At 38.5% G+C, this 16,990-nt stretch overlaps 2 protein-coding genes across 8 annotated transcripts; both read right to left on the bottom strand.

The window, feature by feature from the left end:
- Positions 1 to 324: 324 nt before the first annotated feature.
- LOC106601104 (3-phosphoinositide-dependent protein kinase 1) lies at positions 325 to 13,095 on the bottom strand. Of its 7 annotated transcripts, none has more exons than XM_082973689.1 (15): positions 10,319 to 10,684; positions 10,151 to 10,209; positions 6,261 to 6,452; positions 6,074 to 6,116; positions 5,750 to 5,887; positions 5,496 to 5,640; positions 4,169 to 4,266; positions 3,716 to 3,791; positions 3,432 to 3,500; positions 2,877 to 2,973; positions 2,591 to 2,686; positions 2,209 to 2,444; positions 1,858 to 1,915; positions 1,465 to 1,617; positions 325 to 1,366 (listed from the first exon to the last, which is right to left on the bottom strand). In XM_082973689.1, exons 4-15 carry the CDS (start codon positions 6,108 to 6,110, stop codon positions 1,253 to 1,255), a joined length of 1,317 nt encoding a protein of 438 aa, XP_082829815.1. In that variant the 5' UTR covers positions 6,111 to 6,116; positions 6,261 to 6,452; positions 10,151 to 10,209; positions 10,319 to 10,684; the 3' UTR covers positions 325 to 1,252. The 7 variants fall into 7 exon arrangements, with proteins under 7 accessions (XP_082829815.1, XP_082829811.1, XP_082829812.1 ...); XM_082973685.1 differs by having other exon boundaries at positions 2,591 to 2,764; positions 10,319 to 10,683; XM_082973686.1 differs by having other exon boundaries at positions 2,591 to 2,764; positions 10,155 to 10,209; positions 10,319 to 10,683.
- Positions 13,096 to 13,659: 564 nt separating this feature from the next.
- On the bottom strand, positions 13,660 to 15,564 carry LOC145877492 (uncharacterized). Its single transcript, XM_082973079.1, has 5 exons — positions 15,183 to 15,564; positions 14,926 to 15,097; positions 14,630 to 14,726; positions 14,435 to 14,516; positions 13,660 to 14,329 (listed from the first exon to the last, which is right to left on the bottom strand). Exons 1-5 carry the CDS (start codon positions 15,351 to 15,353, stop codon positions 13,796 to 13,798), a joined length of 1,056 nt encoding a protein of 351 aa, XP_082829205.1. The 5' UTR covers positions 15,354 to 15,564; the 3' UTR covers positions 13,660 to 13,795.
- Positions 15,565 to 16,990: the final 1,426 nt, after the last annotated feature.

Here is a 16,990-nt window from a genome sequence, read left to right as displayed (position 1 = left end):
CACAGTCAAAATTGGCTACAAATGTTTTATTTTTTGGTCTTTATTTAAGGTTAGGGTCAGGCATAAATTTAGCAGTGTGGTTAAAGTTAGGCTTAACTTTAAAATAAAATTCTAAGATAATAAATTGTAGAAATGGGCGGGGTTTATAACTTTGTGGCTACTGAAGCTAGTGGTGACCCCTCCCCCCACTCCCTGCATCCTTCTCATACGAATCATTTTTGCAGTTGGGACTCCATGACTTCAAAAAAGGTTTCGTCCCAAAATGATCATACTGAGCCTTCACCCAAGCTAAGTATAAATAAACACAGGACGTTTGTCAAAATCCCACATGCTTTTATTATCAAGCCAATTTATATATATGCTGCATTCTTCCAATTAACAATTTGAAACTTGCACACAAAAAAATAGGCCAGGCTCACATCTATTTATGTAAAACATAACAATGTCACCATCCATAAATAAAATATAGATTACAATGAAAGGTAGCAAAATATCATAATTTACCATTATCAATTATTTACATTCAATTGATTTACATTTAAATTATGTAAACATGGAGCCGGGACATTAATCCAAATTATTACCATATTTGAACTGTTTGGATAGCATGAGGATTAATCAGCAAAGGTTAAAAGCCTAAAACAAATACAAAATATACATCTTACACTTTACTTGCATCCCATTTTGTACATCACAGCAATGGTCGGTAGAATAGACTAACAAAATATATGTCTAACATTTACAATCAACTTCTCCCAGAAATGAGAACAACAGTCAAAAACAGGCTACAACATCCTCCTCTGCAATTTGGATGAACTGTTCAACCAACATCCAAGTCAACTCCTAATTTCTAAAGCAGCACCAGCCCATGTGGTTTGACCAAAGTTTATTCTCTGCTATAGAAGACAAATAGCTTAAGAGTACCAAGGCCACCATGTCAGACATGAGACCATCCAAGCCTAAGAAATCATCCGTTAAAATAGTTGCAATAGCCATTCTACTTCCTTGAATAATAGGTCATTTCTATACCAGAATGGCTTTAGATCCAGCTGAATTTATCAAATTCTGCATTACAATGGAACATGCCTTGAACCTGCTGCCCTACAAGAAATTAAGTGTGTAGTAATAGGGAAACCGACTTGTAAGCTACATTACAGCTAGGTGTTTTCCATCATTTATGAATTAACGCCTTAATTTTCTGTCTCCTGTCATTACAGGGTAAAACCTGTCTTCAAAAGATATTGTGCCCAACCTACATGCATGAGTTAAAATGCTTGTTATAGATCTTCTGCCACACTTCTTGAATTTTGTTGCACCATTTGTCAGCATTCCCACACGGGTCCATCAGATAGTATGTTCTGTTTGGCTGCAAAGAGGAGGATAGGTCACTGTTACTGATAGTTTTATAAAGTGTGTTTTGTTAGCTACGGGTGAACTATTAATTGCAATAGACTAATTCATTACTGTATGGACAAAGAAGGTCTTGAAGTTCTTGGCCTCTGGGCGCAGTGCGGGGGACCAGGGGATCTCTCCTTTCAAAACCTTGTTAACTGGGTCCACATAGTAAAGGTGTGGTCCCTCAGTCAACAATAGCTGGCGCCGACGTGCAAACAGCCCCTGTAAAAGTAGAGAGCAATTCTCAGACATAAAAAAGAAATCCCTTGCCTGTAGGTAAAGTCAGTAAGTATGGTTCAAGATGCCCCAAATTGATTCCTGGCAGCAATTGCAAACAACTGCCAGAGGGAAGTATGTTGCTTTAGGGTTGGAAGAGTACAGTATCAAGACAGTCACTCCTCCCCTTCAAACTGAAAAATAGAACATTACTGTAAAGTAATTCAGGATTACATAAATACTGACCTTCCTTTTGTCCACTGGTCCCATCTTGAAGATCAAATTATTCTCCACAAACTGATTCCTTAATACATAAAAAAAGTTAATTCCCAAAATCTTTCTTGATACAGTTCACACAGTATATCATATTATTGTTGGCATTATATTGTCTTTAGGTAAAGTGCTTCATGTTTACAAGATATCACATGTAGAATTGTGTAAATATTGTAAGTAAACATAGGAATCCCAACATACGAGCATGAGATCATCAACTACAGTATGTGTCAATATTATGGTGAGATAATATTGACAGTTAGTCTTCTGACACTCTGACCACAAAAACATGTTTTGCTTGCGAGTACATCGCTGCAGACCTACCAGGGGTTTCTGCTTGTCTGCTTCTCAAGCAGTAGCCGCTTCACCTCAGTGGAAAACTGCAGGTCCAGCTCAAAGGAGTTGTTGTCCAGGTCATGAATGTACTGCTCGATGTTGCCGTTGGTCCTTTGTGCAGGGTTGGAGTTGGGGATGGGACTGGGGTTGGCCACAAACAGTGGTTGAAAGGAGCGGGAATGGACAACCTGCATGTTGCTGAACTGGCTGAGGAGGTCATCATACTGTGGATGGAACCACATCAGAATCAGGGTGTTTTCAGTACAGATTACAAAACAAGGACACACTAATTTGACATATTGTGGAAACAATATGTCAACAAGGATTTGTGTCAACCTTTAATCATATATGTCAAGAGGGAAAAACCTACATTTCCATAATAGTCCTCATCATCCTCAGCCATGGCTGGCAGGTAGGGGGTGAGTTTGGGGGGTGTCTGTAGGTGAAGGTTCTCCCATGTGACAGCCTTAAAGAAAAAATGGGCTCTGAGAGGGTTGTACCCACCCATCTCCTCACAACCTAATCGGTTAGAGGGATCCAAGCACTACCACAAAAATAAAGCAATGCTTAGTTAATAATGACACTCATTGGTTCATAGTATGGAACTGAGGAACAACATCTGAATGTATTTAAATAATTCATATGATTAGACTCACTAGAAGCTGTTCCACTAGATCCTTCGCATTAGGAAAGAATTTATCAGGAAATTTATACTCCAGTTTAATAATCTTCTGGAATTTCAGGTAGTCATTCCTGGTGAGCAAATAATACCATCAACCACATGGACAGACAGAAGATCATATGAGAGTGCAAGGCACATGTTAGAACTTGTGTCATATTGATGTCTTCTTTGGGGCTTGATTGCCTGGAAGTGGAAGATGCATACAGTATACACAACTGTCACTGTACTTGGCTTTGAAAGGGCTTTGAGGTAAATGTGTTGGTTTATAGTTGAACCATGAAGCTGCTGCCATGTGAGAGTGACTGGGGTTTCTTCAAGCCTCCAGGCACTCAATACACAAACAAGTCATAAACACCACAGCCATAACATCCTGTTATTTCACACAGTGTTTTTAGACTGCGATAACAAATAGACTAAATCGTTTGCTAAATCAAAGTGCGCTTCTGCAAAGCCCTTGACAATGAAGCTTCTCAAATATTTTACCTGAATATTCAAAAAGGAAAATAATAATGTACGATAAGCAACTTACCCAGCTCTAAATGGAGGTAATCCTGCCACCAACTGGTAGATGATACAGCCTAAACCCCAAAGGTCAGAGCTAAAACGCACCAGAAAACATGACAGATTGGGTTCACTTTTTTCAGTGTTGGGTTTTATCATAGTGATGTAAACATTGCCAGAAATACACGAGTCTTGTTCCCAGCTGCATAAAGCATGGCAAGCGAGGCTAGAAGTGATACACTAACAGAACTACACAGATAACTTGAATATTGGATTGAAATCAGGGTACTGAATGAATTCAAGTCAAACTACCTTTTGCAGGCAGATTTCTGAGTCAGTAGCTCTGGAGAAACATACTCAGCTGTTCCAACAAAGGAGTTTGCTCTGTCTGCAAAAAAACAATCATATGAATTAGAGGTATGGACAAATTATTCACATGACACATTTGGTACCGTCACTGAAGATGTCTTGAGTCAATTGTGCTTAAAATGACATTATTGACTCATCATTTTAATAGGTATATTCCGAGCACTGTATAACTGGCAATTTGCTATAATTTGCTTCCATATCTATGAAGCCCACATAGAGACCCTTGTGCATGTGCCTATAAATAACAAAAACACTTTTCTGTAAGCCTTTAGAGAGGTATAGATAGATACGTTAACCACAATACGATAAGGGGTAAACAAACCAATGTACTGTACTTAGTCTATCAACAAACTGGAGGAAAATTACACAAAGACAAAGCAATATGTGTTAAATTACTTTGTGTACCATCTGATGAGAGTTGTTTTGCAGTTCCAAAGTCTGTTATTTGAATGTGCATGTCCTCATTCAGTAAAATATTCTCTGGTTTGAGGTCCCTGTAAAGAAAAAGCCACACCATTTAAAACCTTAAAATAAAATTCATATCATGACATTTTAATAAACCTAACGCAGTCGTAAATCTAAGCACTGGCGATAGCGCTATAGGTTCAGGGGTGTGTCAGAAATATTTTTGCCATTTTCACAGCCGGAATTATGACTACAATAGCTGGCAGTGGAGCAAAAGGGCTGGGTTTTGATGAATGAACAAGTTGTAGGTGTGACGAGGGCTTGGCCACTCACTGGCCAATCAATGCGTTCCATGGCTTAATAACGCATGTGTTTGTCTCAAGTTCTGTTGGTTATTGACAGTCTTTACGTTGTCATCACTTCCAATTCGGCTGGAGGCACAGAATATTATTTCGTCCTGGTCCATTTTGGATTGATACTAAAGTTTATTAAATAGCATAGACTACAGTAACGAGTTTGCTCAATAGCCTATGTTTGGAGAGTTGAAAGTCAATATTGTTGTAATTGGCTTCAATGAGCCTAGCCTAGCCTAGCCTCTGTCTTTATGTGTCAAACTATTCCTATAAAAAAAAAAAAAAAAAACACTAGGCAAATTGTATTGTATGTGTGAGGCACGTGCTCAATAAGCGAAATATAGCTTAGGCCTACCGTTGATACTGCATTATAGGACTGAATAATTTAAATATGTTTGGAGGAGTGCGTCTTTGGTAACCAGATGAGAGGCACTCTTTGGAGCTGGGGATCGATACTTGGAACAAGTGAAATGAAGTATGCAGGTAGGCATATGTGTGTATGTTTTAGGATGTGCAGTATATTTTCAATTCAAGTGTCTTTACCCATAGCATTTTCACATCTATACAAAATACTAGGCTCCTGTCGATTGTATCGTTATCTATGTGCTAGGCAGATTCTCAAAAATGTTTATATAGTATGCAAGTATGTGAATTGTAAATAATGAAAAAGCAGAGGGAAAAAAACCTCCAAAATGTTTACTCAGCGCAAGCGAGCTGATGTTAGACAGGTAAATTGCCGAACCATTAAGTCTGGAAAATGCCAGTGTGCCAGTTTTTACATGACGAAATTGCAAACTAACGTGCGTTTGACACTTGCGCCTCCTTAGCGGCAGCCGAAAATAGAGCCCACAATTTCTAATCAAGGAACATTATAAAACTTCCATAAAAAATTATTCAAAGATACAAAAATATCAAATAAATTAATGTTTGTCAAACTTAATAATACATTGTGAAATTGGTCTTACCTGTGAATTATGCCTTTAGAATGCAAATACTGTAATGCACATACTATTTCAGCAGAGTAGAATCTAGTGCACGTCTCATCGAATGAGCCTATTTTGCGAATGTATTTCAGTAATTCCCCATTTCTTGCATAGCTTATGCCAAAATCTAACAGGAGGCAGTTAAGGATAATGGTACTAAGATCACAAAATAGATGAGACCAGATATTATGTAGAAGTCTTAAAGTAGCCCATGTTCTGATTATTTCGAAGGATACACAACCTTTTCACATCTTGAAATGTGAAGTAGAGCTTGACGATAAATGGATGGTCTAAGCTTGACATGATATCCCTCTCTCGTGTCACGCAATGTGCCTTGTTCTCCTTCCGGATGTGCATCTTCTCCAGAATCTTCACTGAAACACAATTCAAACCGATATGCTTCACTCTGTGTTTATGACTGAATCAAATTCCAGTTTCCTCACTTCAAAGAACATTATTGTTCAGCACAAATGCATTTAAGTTATAAGCAGAATCCAGGACAGTCACTTGAGGATCATCAGCATCATGCAACAAGAGAAAACATATTTGTAGTGTCTTACTAGCATATTCCTTCCCTGTGGCCTGTTCTCTTGCCATCACAACCTGAAACAAGTTTGCAATCAACAAAGATTAACAATCCATCAACCCTTTACCAATAGAAAATAAAAAGTAATTAATATGACTGCAACTGTAATCTGTAAGCCCCACACACAAAATACAACACAATAGAAAATTATGAGGACTTACTGTTGAATAGGAGCCTTATCCTAGAATTCGACCAAATTTGAAGTCCTCTGGCTGCTTTACAAGCTTTGGGGAGTCTTGAGGGCCCTCCATTCTTAGATGGAGGAACAAACTGGAGTCCAGGTGATTCTTACCATAGAAGGAGGAGGCGAGGAACACAGGATGATGCTGGACCGAATAGGAACGGCATCATACCTTAAAGGATGTATAGAGACAGAAAAACAACAGTCACATAACAAAAAAATGAAGCTACACCACCCTTTCCCTCCCTCCCCTCTCGCTCTCTCTCACACACACACACACACACACACACACACACACACACACACAAAACCACCATACAGCGAGTAACCCACAGCTGATAAACTAGCACGCTGCTTCCGCACAGGGAGGGTTCTTGTTTATGTTTTTTTTTCACGCATGACTACAGGTGCTGTTCCAATTCCTTATAAATACCATTTCATTATTCAAGTAAGACTCCAAAAGAGAAAGGGTATTTAATATCTGAGAATATCTACTGCAGCCCTCATCCTCCACATACAACACATTCTGTTAAAGGTCCCCAAAGCACACATCCCTGAGTCGCTCCTCTTTTCAGTTCGCTGCAGCTAGCAACTGGAACGAGCTACAAACAAACACTCAAACTGGGCCGTTTTATCTCCATCTCTTCATTCAAAGACTCAGTCATGGACACTCTTACTGACAGATGTGGCTGCTTTGCGTGATGTATTGTTGGCTCTACCTTCTTCCCCTTTGTGCTGTTGTCTGTGCCCAAGAGTGTTTGTACTCTGTTTTGTGCTGCTACCATATTGTGCTGCTGCCATGTTGTTTTGCTACCACATTGTTGTCATGTTGTGTTGCTACCATGCTGTGTTGTCATGTGTTGCTGCCATGCTTTTTAACATTTTATTTAACCTTTATTTAATTAGGCAAGTCAGTTAAGAACAAATTCTTATTTACAATGACGGCCTACCAAACGGCAAAGGGCCTCCTGCGGGGATGGGGGCCTGGGATTAAAAATAAATGTAAAAAAAATATAGGACAAAACACACATCACGACAAGCGAAAACACTACATAAAGAGAGACCAAAGACAACAACATAGCATAGGGCGGCAGACCGCCTAGTGGTTAGAGCATTGGGCCAGTAACCGAAAGGTTTCTAGATGGAATCCCAGAGCTGACAAGGTAAACATTTGTCGTTCTGTCCCTGAACAAGGCAGTTAACCCACTGTTCCTAGGCTGTCATTTTAAATAAGAATTTGTTCTTAACTAGTTAAATAAATATATATATATTATATATATATATATATATATATATATATATATATATATATATATTTATTTTACATTAATAGCTGTTGTTTATCTTATAGAATATTGTCCTGGGACAATCATGAAATTATGGTAGCAAGTTACTTTCATTAATTACTTTTATTAGGCTAAGTGATTGTCGACTTAAGCTACAACAGACAACACAAGGTTTAGAGACACTGGTGAATGAGTCCATTGAGAGACGCAACCATCAAAACAATAGAAACACAAGCAACATGGCGCCCAGCCCTAGCAGCACCTATCCAGTTTTTTTTAGTGTAGGGCAGGGTTCCCCAACTGGTGGCCCGCGACCTGAATTTGGCCTGCATTTCATTTTATTTGCCCCCCAAGTTTTCTGAGCAACCCCCCCCCCCCAAAAATATATATATATATATTTAATTGTTCGACATAAAACACTAATAACAACAGCAAATCAGCTCCAAGTGATTTTCATTTTGAAAATCCCACGCATAACAGAGATACTGTATATGTGATCGTATACAAAATGTAAGCAATGTTTGAAATGATTATGTTTTATTCAAATGTACAGTACCAGACAAAAGTTTGGACATACCTACTCATTCAAGAGTTTCTTTATTTTTACTATTTTCTACATTGTAGAATGTACGAAATGTTTATTTAAGTGTTTTACAAGTTAACCTTTATTTAACTAGCCAAGTCAGTTAAAAACGAATTGTTATTTACAATGACGGCCTACACTGGCCAAACCCAAACGACGCTGGGCCAATTGTGCGCCACCATATGGGGCTCCCAATCACAGCCGGTTGTGATACAACCTGGAATCCAACCAGGGTGTCTGTAGTGACGCCTCAAGCACTACCTTAGACAGTACCTTAGACCGCTGTGCCACTCGAGAGCCCGGTTATTTGTGTTATTTGTGGAAATAACACATATGGAATCATGTAGTAACCAAAATAAGTGTTAAACAAATCAAAATATATTTTAGATTTTTCAAAGTAGCCACCCTTTGCTTTGATGACAGCTTTGCACACACTTGACATTCTCTCAACCAGCTTCATGAGGTAGTCACCTGGAATGCATTTCAATTAACAGGTGTGGCTTGTTAAAAGTTAATTTGTGGAATTTCTATCCTTCTTAATGCATTTGAGCCAATCAGTTGTGTTGTGACAAGGTAGGGGTGGTATACAGAAGATAGCCCTATTTGGTAAAACACCAAGTTCATATTATGTCAAGAACAGCTCAAATAAGCAAAGAGAAATTACAGTCCATCATTACTTTAAGACATGAAAGCCAGTCAATGCAGAAAATTTCAAGAACTTTGAAAGTTTCTTCAAGTGTAAAAACCATTAAGCTATATGATAAAAATGGCTCTCATGAGGACCGCCACAGGAAAGAAAGACCCAGAGTTACCTCTGCTGCAGAGGATAAGTTCATTAGAGTTAACTGCACCTCAGATTGCAGGCCAAATAAATGCTTCACAGAGTTCAAGTAACAGACACATCATCGACTGTTCAGAGGAGACAGCGTGAACATTTTTGGTTCCAACTGCCGTGTCTTTGTGAGATGCAGAGTAGGTGAACGGATGACCTCCGCATGTGTGGTTCCCACCATGACGCATGGAGTAGGAGGTGTGATGGTGCTTTGCTGGTGACACTGTCAGTGATTTATTTAGAATTCAAGGCACACTTAACCAGCATGGCTATCACAGCATTCTGCAGTGATATGCCATCCCATCTGGTTTGCGCTTAGTGGGACTATCATTTGTTTTTAAACAGGACAATGACCCAACACACCTCCAGGATTTGTAAGAGCTATTTGACCAAGAAGGAGAGTGATGGAGTGCCGCATCAGATGACCTGGCCTCCACATTCACCCGACCTCAACCAAAATGAGATGGTTTGTTACGAGTTGGACCACAGAGTGAATGAAAAGCAGAAGACAAGTGCTCAGCATATGTGGGGACTCCTTCAAGATTGTTGGAAAGGTATTCCAGTTGAAGCTGGTTGAGAGAACACCAAGCGTGTGCAAAGCTGTCATCAAGGCAAAGGGTGGCTACTTTGAAGAATCTCAAATATGATATTTATATACACTTTTTTGGTTACCACATGATTCCTTATGTGTTATTTCATAGTTTTGATATCTTCACTATTATTCTACAATGTAGAAAATAGTAAAAAATTAAGAAAAACCCTTGAATGAGTAGGTGTGTCCAAACTTTTGACTGGTACTGTATATTTCAATAAAACATAATTTCAATGTTTGGGCTTCTTGCGGTACATTTTTAGTCTACAAATGATCACATAACAATAATACATTACTGAAAATAAACTCTTTAATCCCACCCCTCAGCCACGCTCAGCCCATCCCACCTATCACCATAGACCACTCTCGTTTGGTTTCCATGTGCCATATATTTTTCAATTGTGCTGTGATGTTTTACATACATTTTGAACCTTTCTAATCGTATAGTATCCACAGATTGTAGGAAAGGTTTTCACCTTTGGCTCACGAGTATTATTATATTATTTATTGACTGACTGGATAAATAAATCAATTGTGCACCAGTTTTGACATGACAAAATTGCAAACGAACACTTACTAACATGCTTTTGACACTTGCAACTCCTTAGCGCCAGCTGAAAATAGAGCCCACAATTTCTAAACAAGGAACATAAAACTTCCATTAAAAGTTATTCAAAGATACAAAAATATCAAATAAATTAATGTTCATGTCAAACTTCATAATACATAGTGAAATTGGTCTTACCTGGGAACGATACCTTTAGAATGCAAATACTGTAATGCACATACTATTTCAGCAGAGTAGAATCTAGTGCACAAATTATTTGTAATTATTTTCTGGCCCCCTGACCATCCACTCAAGAAAAAAACAAAAACAGCCTGCGACTGTAACTAGTTGATAATCCCTGGTGTAGGGTACTTTCCACTCCAGACACCTGCCACGGAAAGCAGTGCTCCAACAACACCATGACAAAACTATAAACAACAGAAACCAAAAGGGTATGTCCCTTTGCACATAGAAATGTACAATTTAGAAGAAAACAGCAATTACAGTAAAAACTAAAAAGCGAATAATTAACTGGGACAATCAAAGCCATCTGTCCTAGAGACAGGAAATCATAGCCTAGTCTAACCTCCAAAGCAGTAAACAAGCCAATAAAAGTAAATTACCTGTGTTCTAGGAAACTTAAACAACAGGTCATAAATCTTTTTAAACAACATTATTTTATGAACAGATTAAGATCATTGTGGTTTCCTGTTGTGACACGTCTTGCCTAGGTGAGAAAGAGAGCTTCCTTAAATATTTGTGTTCAAGCTTATCCATAGAGCCCCACAGTGGAGGTGTCATAATACCCATAAAACCTAGCGGTTAAACAGGGAAATGGATAGAATTGTTTTTCTACCATTCATTTTTCCCATAAGGGATTTTAGAAACACTTAAAATATGGGCTGTGTTTCGTGTAGGCTTACCCTGGCGTGATGTTTTGATAAACATGTAAATTTCTCTCGGACAAGGTGACTTTTATCAATATATACACTACCGTTCAAAAGTTTGGGGTCACTTAGAAATGTCCTTGTTTTTGAAAATTGTCCATTAAAATAACATCAAATTGATCAGATATACAGTGTAGACATAGTTAATGATGTAAATGACTATTGTAGATGGAAGTGGCAGATTTTTAATAGAATATCTACATAGGCGTACAGAGGCCCATTATATTCGGCTCTATTTACTCTCCGATTCAAGAATGCTAATTAGCAGCAAAGTAGACATGCAAAACTACAAATCCCTGAAAGGTCCTACACCTCATCTCTAGCTGACACCTTTGCTAACAGGTCAATTTAAAACTTGCACAAGACAGTTCACAGAATTGTCCATTAAAGAAATGTAGCCAATTTATTCATTACTACATTTAACTAACATTAGATAGGTAATCCAGAGATTCTTAACTTCGCCTCGATTCGGCAGTCTCGTCCAGATCATCATGGCATTTGTAGTTCTTTATGATAGCCACATTACCAGCTAATTAGGATTTACATTTTGGGGGGTTAATCCAGGCGAATATATTGATAAAAGTCACCTTGTCCTAGACCTAGAGAGATCGAAACGGTTATCAAAACATCACGCCAGGGTAAGCCTACACGAAACAAAGCCCTTATTTTAAGTGTTTCTAAAATCCCCTATGAATGGTAGGAAAACAATTGGAACCATTTCCCTGTTTGACCGCTAGGTTTTATGGGTATAATGACTGTGGTACTCTATGACCCTATAATATTACTGCTCTCAGGAGGACTGTAGCCTTCTGTATGTGTGTGGGTAATTGGTCTCCATCAGGGAACTAGATTCAGTAGCAGGCCGTTTTCTTTCTTGTGTGGATGGTCAGGGGGCCGAGACATAATTACAAACAATTCGTAATCTAAAAATTTACCGCAAGAAGCCCAAACAGATATATTTGACTAAAACATAATTTCAAACCTTGCTGACATTTATATATGATCAAATACAGTATATCTCACTATTATGCATGGGAATACTTTGGAACAGATTTCCTAAATTAATATAACTTGGAGCTGATTTACTTTTGTTTTAAAGGTCTTATGTCTTACATAAAAAGGGGGGGCAAATAAAATCAAATGCTGGCCAAATTCGGCCAGGGGCGCGCCAGTTGGGGAACCCTGGCCTACATCCTCTGCCAAGAGGTCTGACCTTTATGGCACAGGTCAGTGGTAATACCGTAGCAGATAACCAAAACCAACATCATTGCTATGTTAAATGAACAATCCTTCTAGATGTAACATTACAGTAATGTAAAGAGATGGCTGCAGAAGCATAGGCCTAGCCAGATTTAGCCGACTAAACACAACGATTTACGATAGATTTGAGCTCCGACTAGCGTTAGCGTGGGCAGACTGCAGCTCCGACGTCACATAAAATAACGTTTTTATAAAAAAAAAACGACGGATTTCAGCACCCAAAGAATATCCCGCATTTACACAGGACAATGTCATTTGTAAATGCGGACTATTCTTTGGGTGCTGAAATCCGTAGTATTTAAAAATACATTTAAAAAATGACCTCGGAACTCCAGTCCGCCCACACTAGACGTTGCTCAACTCCATCATCGTTGAGTTTAGTCGGCTAATGCTGCCACAGTTTGAAAAGTGTTGGTTGGTCAATCAATTTCTCAAATTTGAGAAGACATCTGCACACACGGATGTGCTAAGGTAGCAATATAGCGAACGTTAGCCAGTACCAGTACTAGCTGCTGACTGTTAGACCCAACACCGAACATGAAAGTGAATCTTACCCGCACACGCTAAACTGCCTAGCTAACGTTAGTAGTTTAAGGTCACTATTGCCTGACTTTCACCATTCCCACAACCAACTGACAGTTAATGTAACACAGACAGATACTCACTATCTGGCCAGTGGTTGCTTGCTGACATGGATGGAAGTCCTCAAGCAAGATAGCTACATACTGGGTTCGTTTCTCGAAACGTGACGTCAAATCACAACAAAACATTTTACTCTCGTTCATTTGTAGCACGCGCGTATGTTTTGAAATTGCACCAAGAATGAAAGATGAAGCAAGTTGAAGACAATTGGTTGGCTATACATATATATTGTTGCAATTGTCTTTACTGATAACTATAGCTACTCATCTACTTTTTTGCGAAATAGAAAACGATAAATATAAACCATACCAATGTATTATTTTATTTACAATAGCGAACAAGTATGTAATACAAGACAAATTAAAGGACATAGTAATTACAGGATTATCAAACTACTTTCAAAATATTACATATATCTGAAATTGTCATCCAAGAAACTGCACCTCGCCAATTTCTCCTCTAAGTGTTGAGTCGCAGCATCCTCTGGTGGTTAACTCACATACTGAAGGATCAATGGCTGTAGTGCCATTAATGCAGACAAATTATGAAATGAACTGGTCCAAAGTAGCAATTTAAGCTATCACACAATTGATACAGTAATTCAAAAATGTACATTATTTCAAACGGACAAAACACATTTCATTACAGTATAGTATACACAATTCTACTTCAGAATTACAAATAAGAAACTGCAAATGATCATAAGTCAACATTATGTCATTTAGGAAATTGTAAAGACTATGACACCCCTTGCTCAGTACATTTTCAAAACCCAAGAGGTAGGCCGTCTGTGTCCTATTGGCATATGATGTAACATTTGGTAACTTCACTCAGTGGCACAGGTTTCCTTCTTGCCTGGTCCCTCTATGCAATAACTCTTCAAGGGATGAGTAGAGACCTCTTTGGGCACAACGGTGGGGATAAAACCTTTAGAGGTTTCGTGTAGGATACAGTAATCAGTACAGATGCATTCTGGCTCACTAGATACAGGACTATTAGGCAAGCTGCTGTCAGGGCTGAGTGTTAAGTCCTCGCATCCAGAGTCCCCCTCACAGGCGACCGAAGGGTCCTGAGAGAAAGAGGTGACCATCCCTCCAAACTGGAGCTCTAGGGGAGAGCAGGGCAGCTGGGTGTAAGGAATGTCCCCAGGACCATTTCCATTTGGACTGTGACTGCAGACCCAGTCCATCACTGAGGGACCAACATAGGGAGTGTGAACTTGTGCTAGGGGATATGGTGTTGTAGCTGAACAGTCCTGGTCCTCTGCTATAGGTTTGGCCTCAATAATCAAAGTATCGATGGTCAGGAGCTCTTCTGTTTTGTATGTTTGTATCAGATTGCACTCTGACTCAAGCCAGTCCTATAGAGAAAAAATGATAAAGATATAAACTGTATCCCAGGGACCATTTTGAAGATGTTATGAGGACCACTTTGGGAAAATAATAAATTAATTAGTAGACTTTACCTGGAAATGTTTGTTATCTTTGTAGAGAGGTTTGAAAAAAGGGGCTGGGCTTGGCACATCATAGAAAGCTTTTATCTTCATTCTATGACACAAATGATTGTAAATTATTCGTGTTTGTGTGCTTCCAAATCAGCCTCGCTCTCTCATGACACGATTTTTAAGTATTTGTATGGGTTTCTGAAGAAGACCAGTTACCTTGTAGTGGGGTTGTAAAATACAAACAACAGAACTCCAGCAATCACACAAACTGGAAATACAAACTTGCTGAGGACAAGGACTATAGTTGGTTCTGCTGAAGGAGAAAATGAGTATATGCATCAATGGCAGTGTTTAGACAAGCAGCCCAATTCTGATATTTTTTCCACTAATTGGTCTGTCTAAACGCAGCCTAAATGGTTTGCCATAGCATATTTTGGGACAATAACAAAGAGGCGATAGGTAAGAGTGGTATATGATTTAACTAGTTTGTCTCCAAAGCAGATCTCTCTCACCTTCCTTTGCATCAGTCCTCAATTGTACCAATGCACTCCACGGACTCCACTGTCCTTTATATCCAGAGGACTTATATAGCTCGGATCTCACTTTCAGAACATATGTGGTATCTGGCTCAAGTCTAGATCCATCAATTAAAATAGATTTGTTTTGAGGGGACACACAAAACACCTGAGAAAAAAATCCAGGAAACAATTTAGCAAACAACCATTGACTTTAACAATTGAAGCATGAATTTTATTAAGATTCACTTCACCTCGCCCTTATCGCCATGGTATTTGTAGAAGCAGAGTTGGTAATGGAACTCTGTTATATATGGATGGTGTTCATATCCACTTTGCCAAGTGCATTTGTAACCCTCTGAAGTCCACTGGACAGCAAGATGACTTGGAGCTGTTGGCTGAACTGATGACAGAGAGTTAGTCATTACACATATTTGTCAGCTATAGAAAAACATATTTTGCACAATCATAATTATTTCATGAATTGCAAATCAATATAATCTTCACAGGGTACTTACTATTTTTGAATGGTTCAAAGCCTGTCAAGTTTGATTGGCAGTCAATGTTATAACAAAGATGTACATTGAAACAGTCCATGTCATTAAATGAAGAGCCGTGATACGTTACATTCTTATCAAAATCGGCCACAAATGTGCAACCATAACTGTCCCCCATCTCCACCAGTGGACATTTGAATGTAATCCTGTGGAAAAATGTTAATACGTTTTGTGATTCAAATGATATTAGAAATGATTTATCCTCAGCATATTTTTTTTCATTTAATGTTGTGTATTCATCTCTCCACTTCATGCAATGGACAGAACCAAGAGATTTATAACATAAGAATCCATCATCAGCACACAATAAGGCTCACCCAGCTTCATCAGACCAGGTGAAATTCAACCAGTAGTGGGTGTTGTTGACACCTGCAGGCTTGTCAGTGATGCTCAAAGTACAGGTAATTGTAAACCAATAATCAGATACACAGGTGAGTCGATCTGGCAGTTCTGTGAAGAAACACACCCTTCTATCACAACCAATGTCACCTATGTTATGATATTTTACTCCTGGACATGAATCTGAACATGAACAAAAAGGCCAGTACAATAGAATATTGTACAGTACCTCCAGAAGAACAGCACACTGATAGTTGGATGATGTTCCAAACTGCACAAAGTGCCAGTAGAAGCTTCATCTTAGCATGAGTGAAGGGCTAAACCAGGAAAAACATGTATAAGTCATGTATAATGTGCAAATTATGCATTTTATCGTAATGTGGAAAGTACACAATGGAAAACATTTCTGAGAAAGGTCCATACTACCTTGTGCATGGGTCTTGTGGATAGGGCATCTCTCAGAGAGAATGAATGAGTGAAGTCAAGCATCATAACACTATAATAACATGAGAGGAAGTCAGGTCCTGTTATCATATGAAAGCTGTTCACTTCTCCACGCCTTCTTCATGCCTCTCTGTGACAGAGTTGATTGCTATCTAATTGCTCAAATTAACCCATTGTAATATTTTTTATGAACATATGTCTAATATTTTCTATTTCACATTACACACTTGCGATAAAAAAGGTGATATGTTGGTGTATAAGTCATATTTAAGCATCATGAATATAATGAACTAAGCTATAGTTTATTATAATATTCCTGAAATTCATATAAAAATATGTTTTATCATACTCTTCAGTGCAGTCAAATCAATCTGTTTCATACTTCTCAAAGATTGTTAACGGAAACTAGACAGTGGTTTAACTCATTGTAATAACAGTGCAACGGCAATATCTAGATTATAGAATTCGATACCTAGTGGCGAGTCAATTTATCAGATGTAGCCTACCGCTGCCAACCTTTTAGTTCACAGTCACAAGTAGCTATAATTTCTTATAAGTAAATGACAATGGTGAAGAGAACTGCATTAAAGCAGACCTAAATCTGTGTTCTGATGCATTTATGCATCGTACAGAAAAAGGAGACTAATATCTGAATGTTGGAATGCTCCCATAACTTAATAATATTGTTTTGACCCCTATGGGTCTTTATCATGCATATTAGA

Source organism: Salmo salar, chromosome 03, assembly GCF_965601325.2.
Source record: "Salmo salar chromosome 03, fSalSal1, whole genome shotgun sequence".
Taxonomy (NCBI): Eukaryota; Metazoa; Chordata; class Actinopteri; order Salmoniformes; family Salmonidae; genus Salmo; species Salmo salar.
This window is presented reverse-complemented; position numbering and strand designations above follow the sequence as displayed.

Coding starts and splice junctions, on each gene's coding strand:
- LOC106601104 (XM_082973687.1), bottom strand. CDS start 6,110: ATGGCAAGAGAACAGGCCACAGGGAAGGAATATGCTA. Junction 5,641..5,749: donor TCAAGATGTGAAAAGGTTGT/GTATCCTTCGAA, acceptor GCCTCCTGTTAG/ATTTTGGCATAAGCTATGCA. Junction 3,792..4,168: donor CTCATCAGATGGTACACAAA/GTAATTTAACAC, acceptor GTTTTTTTGCAG/ACAGAGCAAACTCCTTTGTT.
- LOC145877492 (XM_082973079.1), bottom strand. CDS start 15,353: ATGACTAACTCTCTGTCATCAGTTCAGCCAACAGCTCCAAGTCATCTT. Junction 14,727..14,925: donor GAGGACTGATGCAAAGGAAG/GTGAGAGAGATC, acceptor TTTCTCCTTCAG/CAGAACCAACTATAGTCCTT. Junction 14,330..14,434: donor AAGATAACAAACATTTCCAG/GTAAAGTCTACT, acceptor TTTTCTCTATAG/GACTGGCTTGAGTCAGAGTG.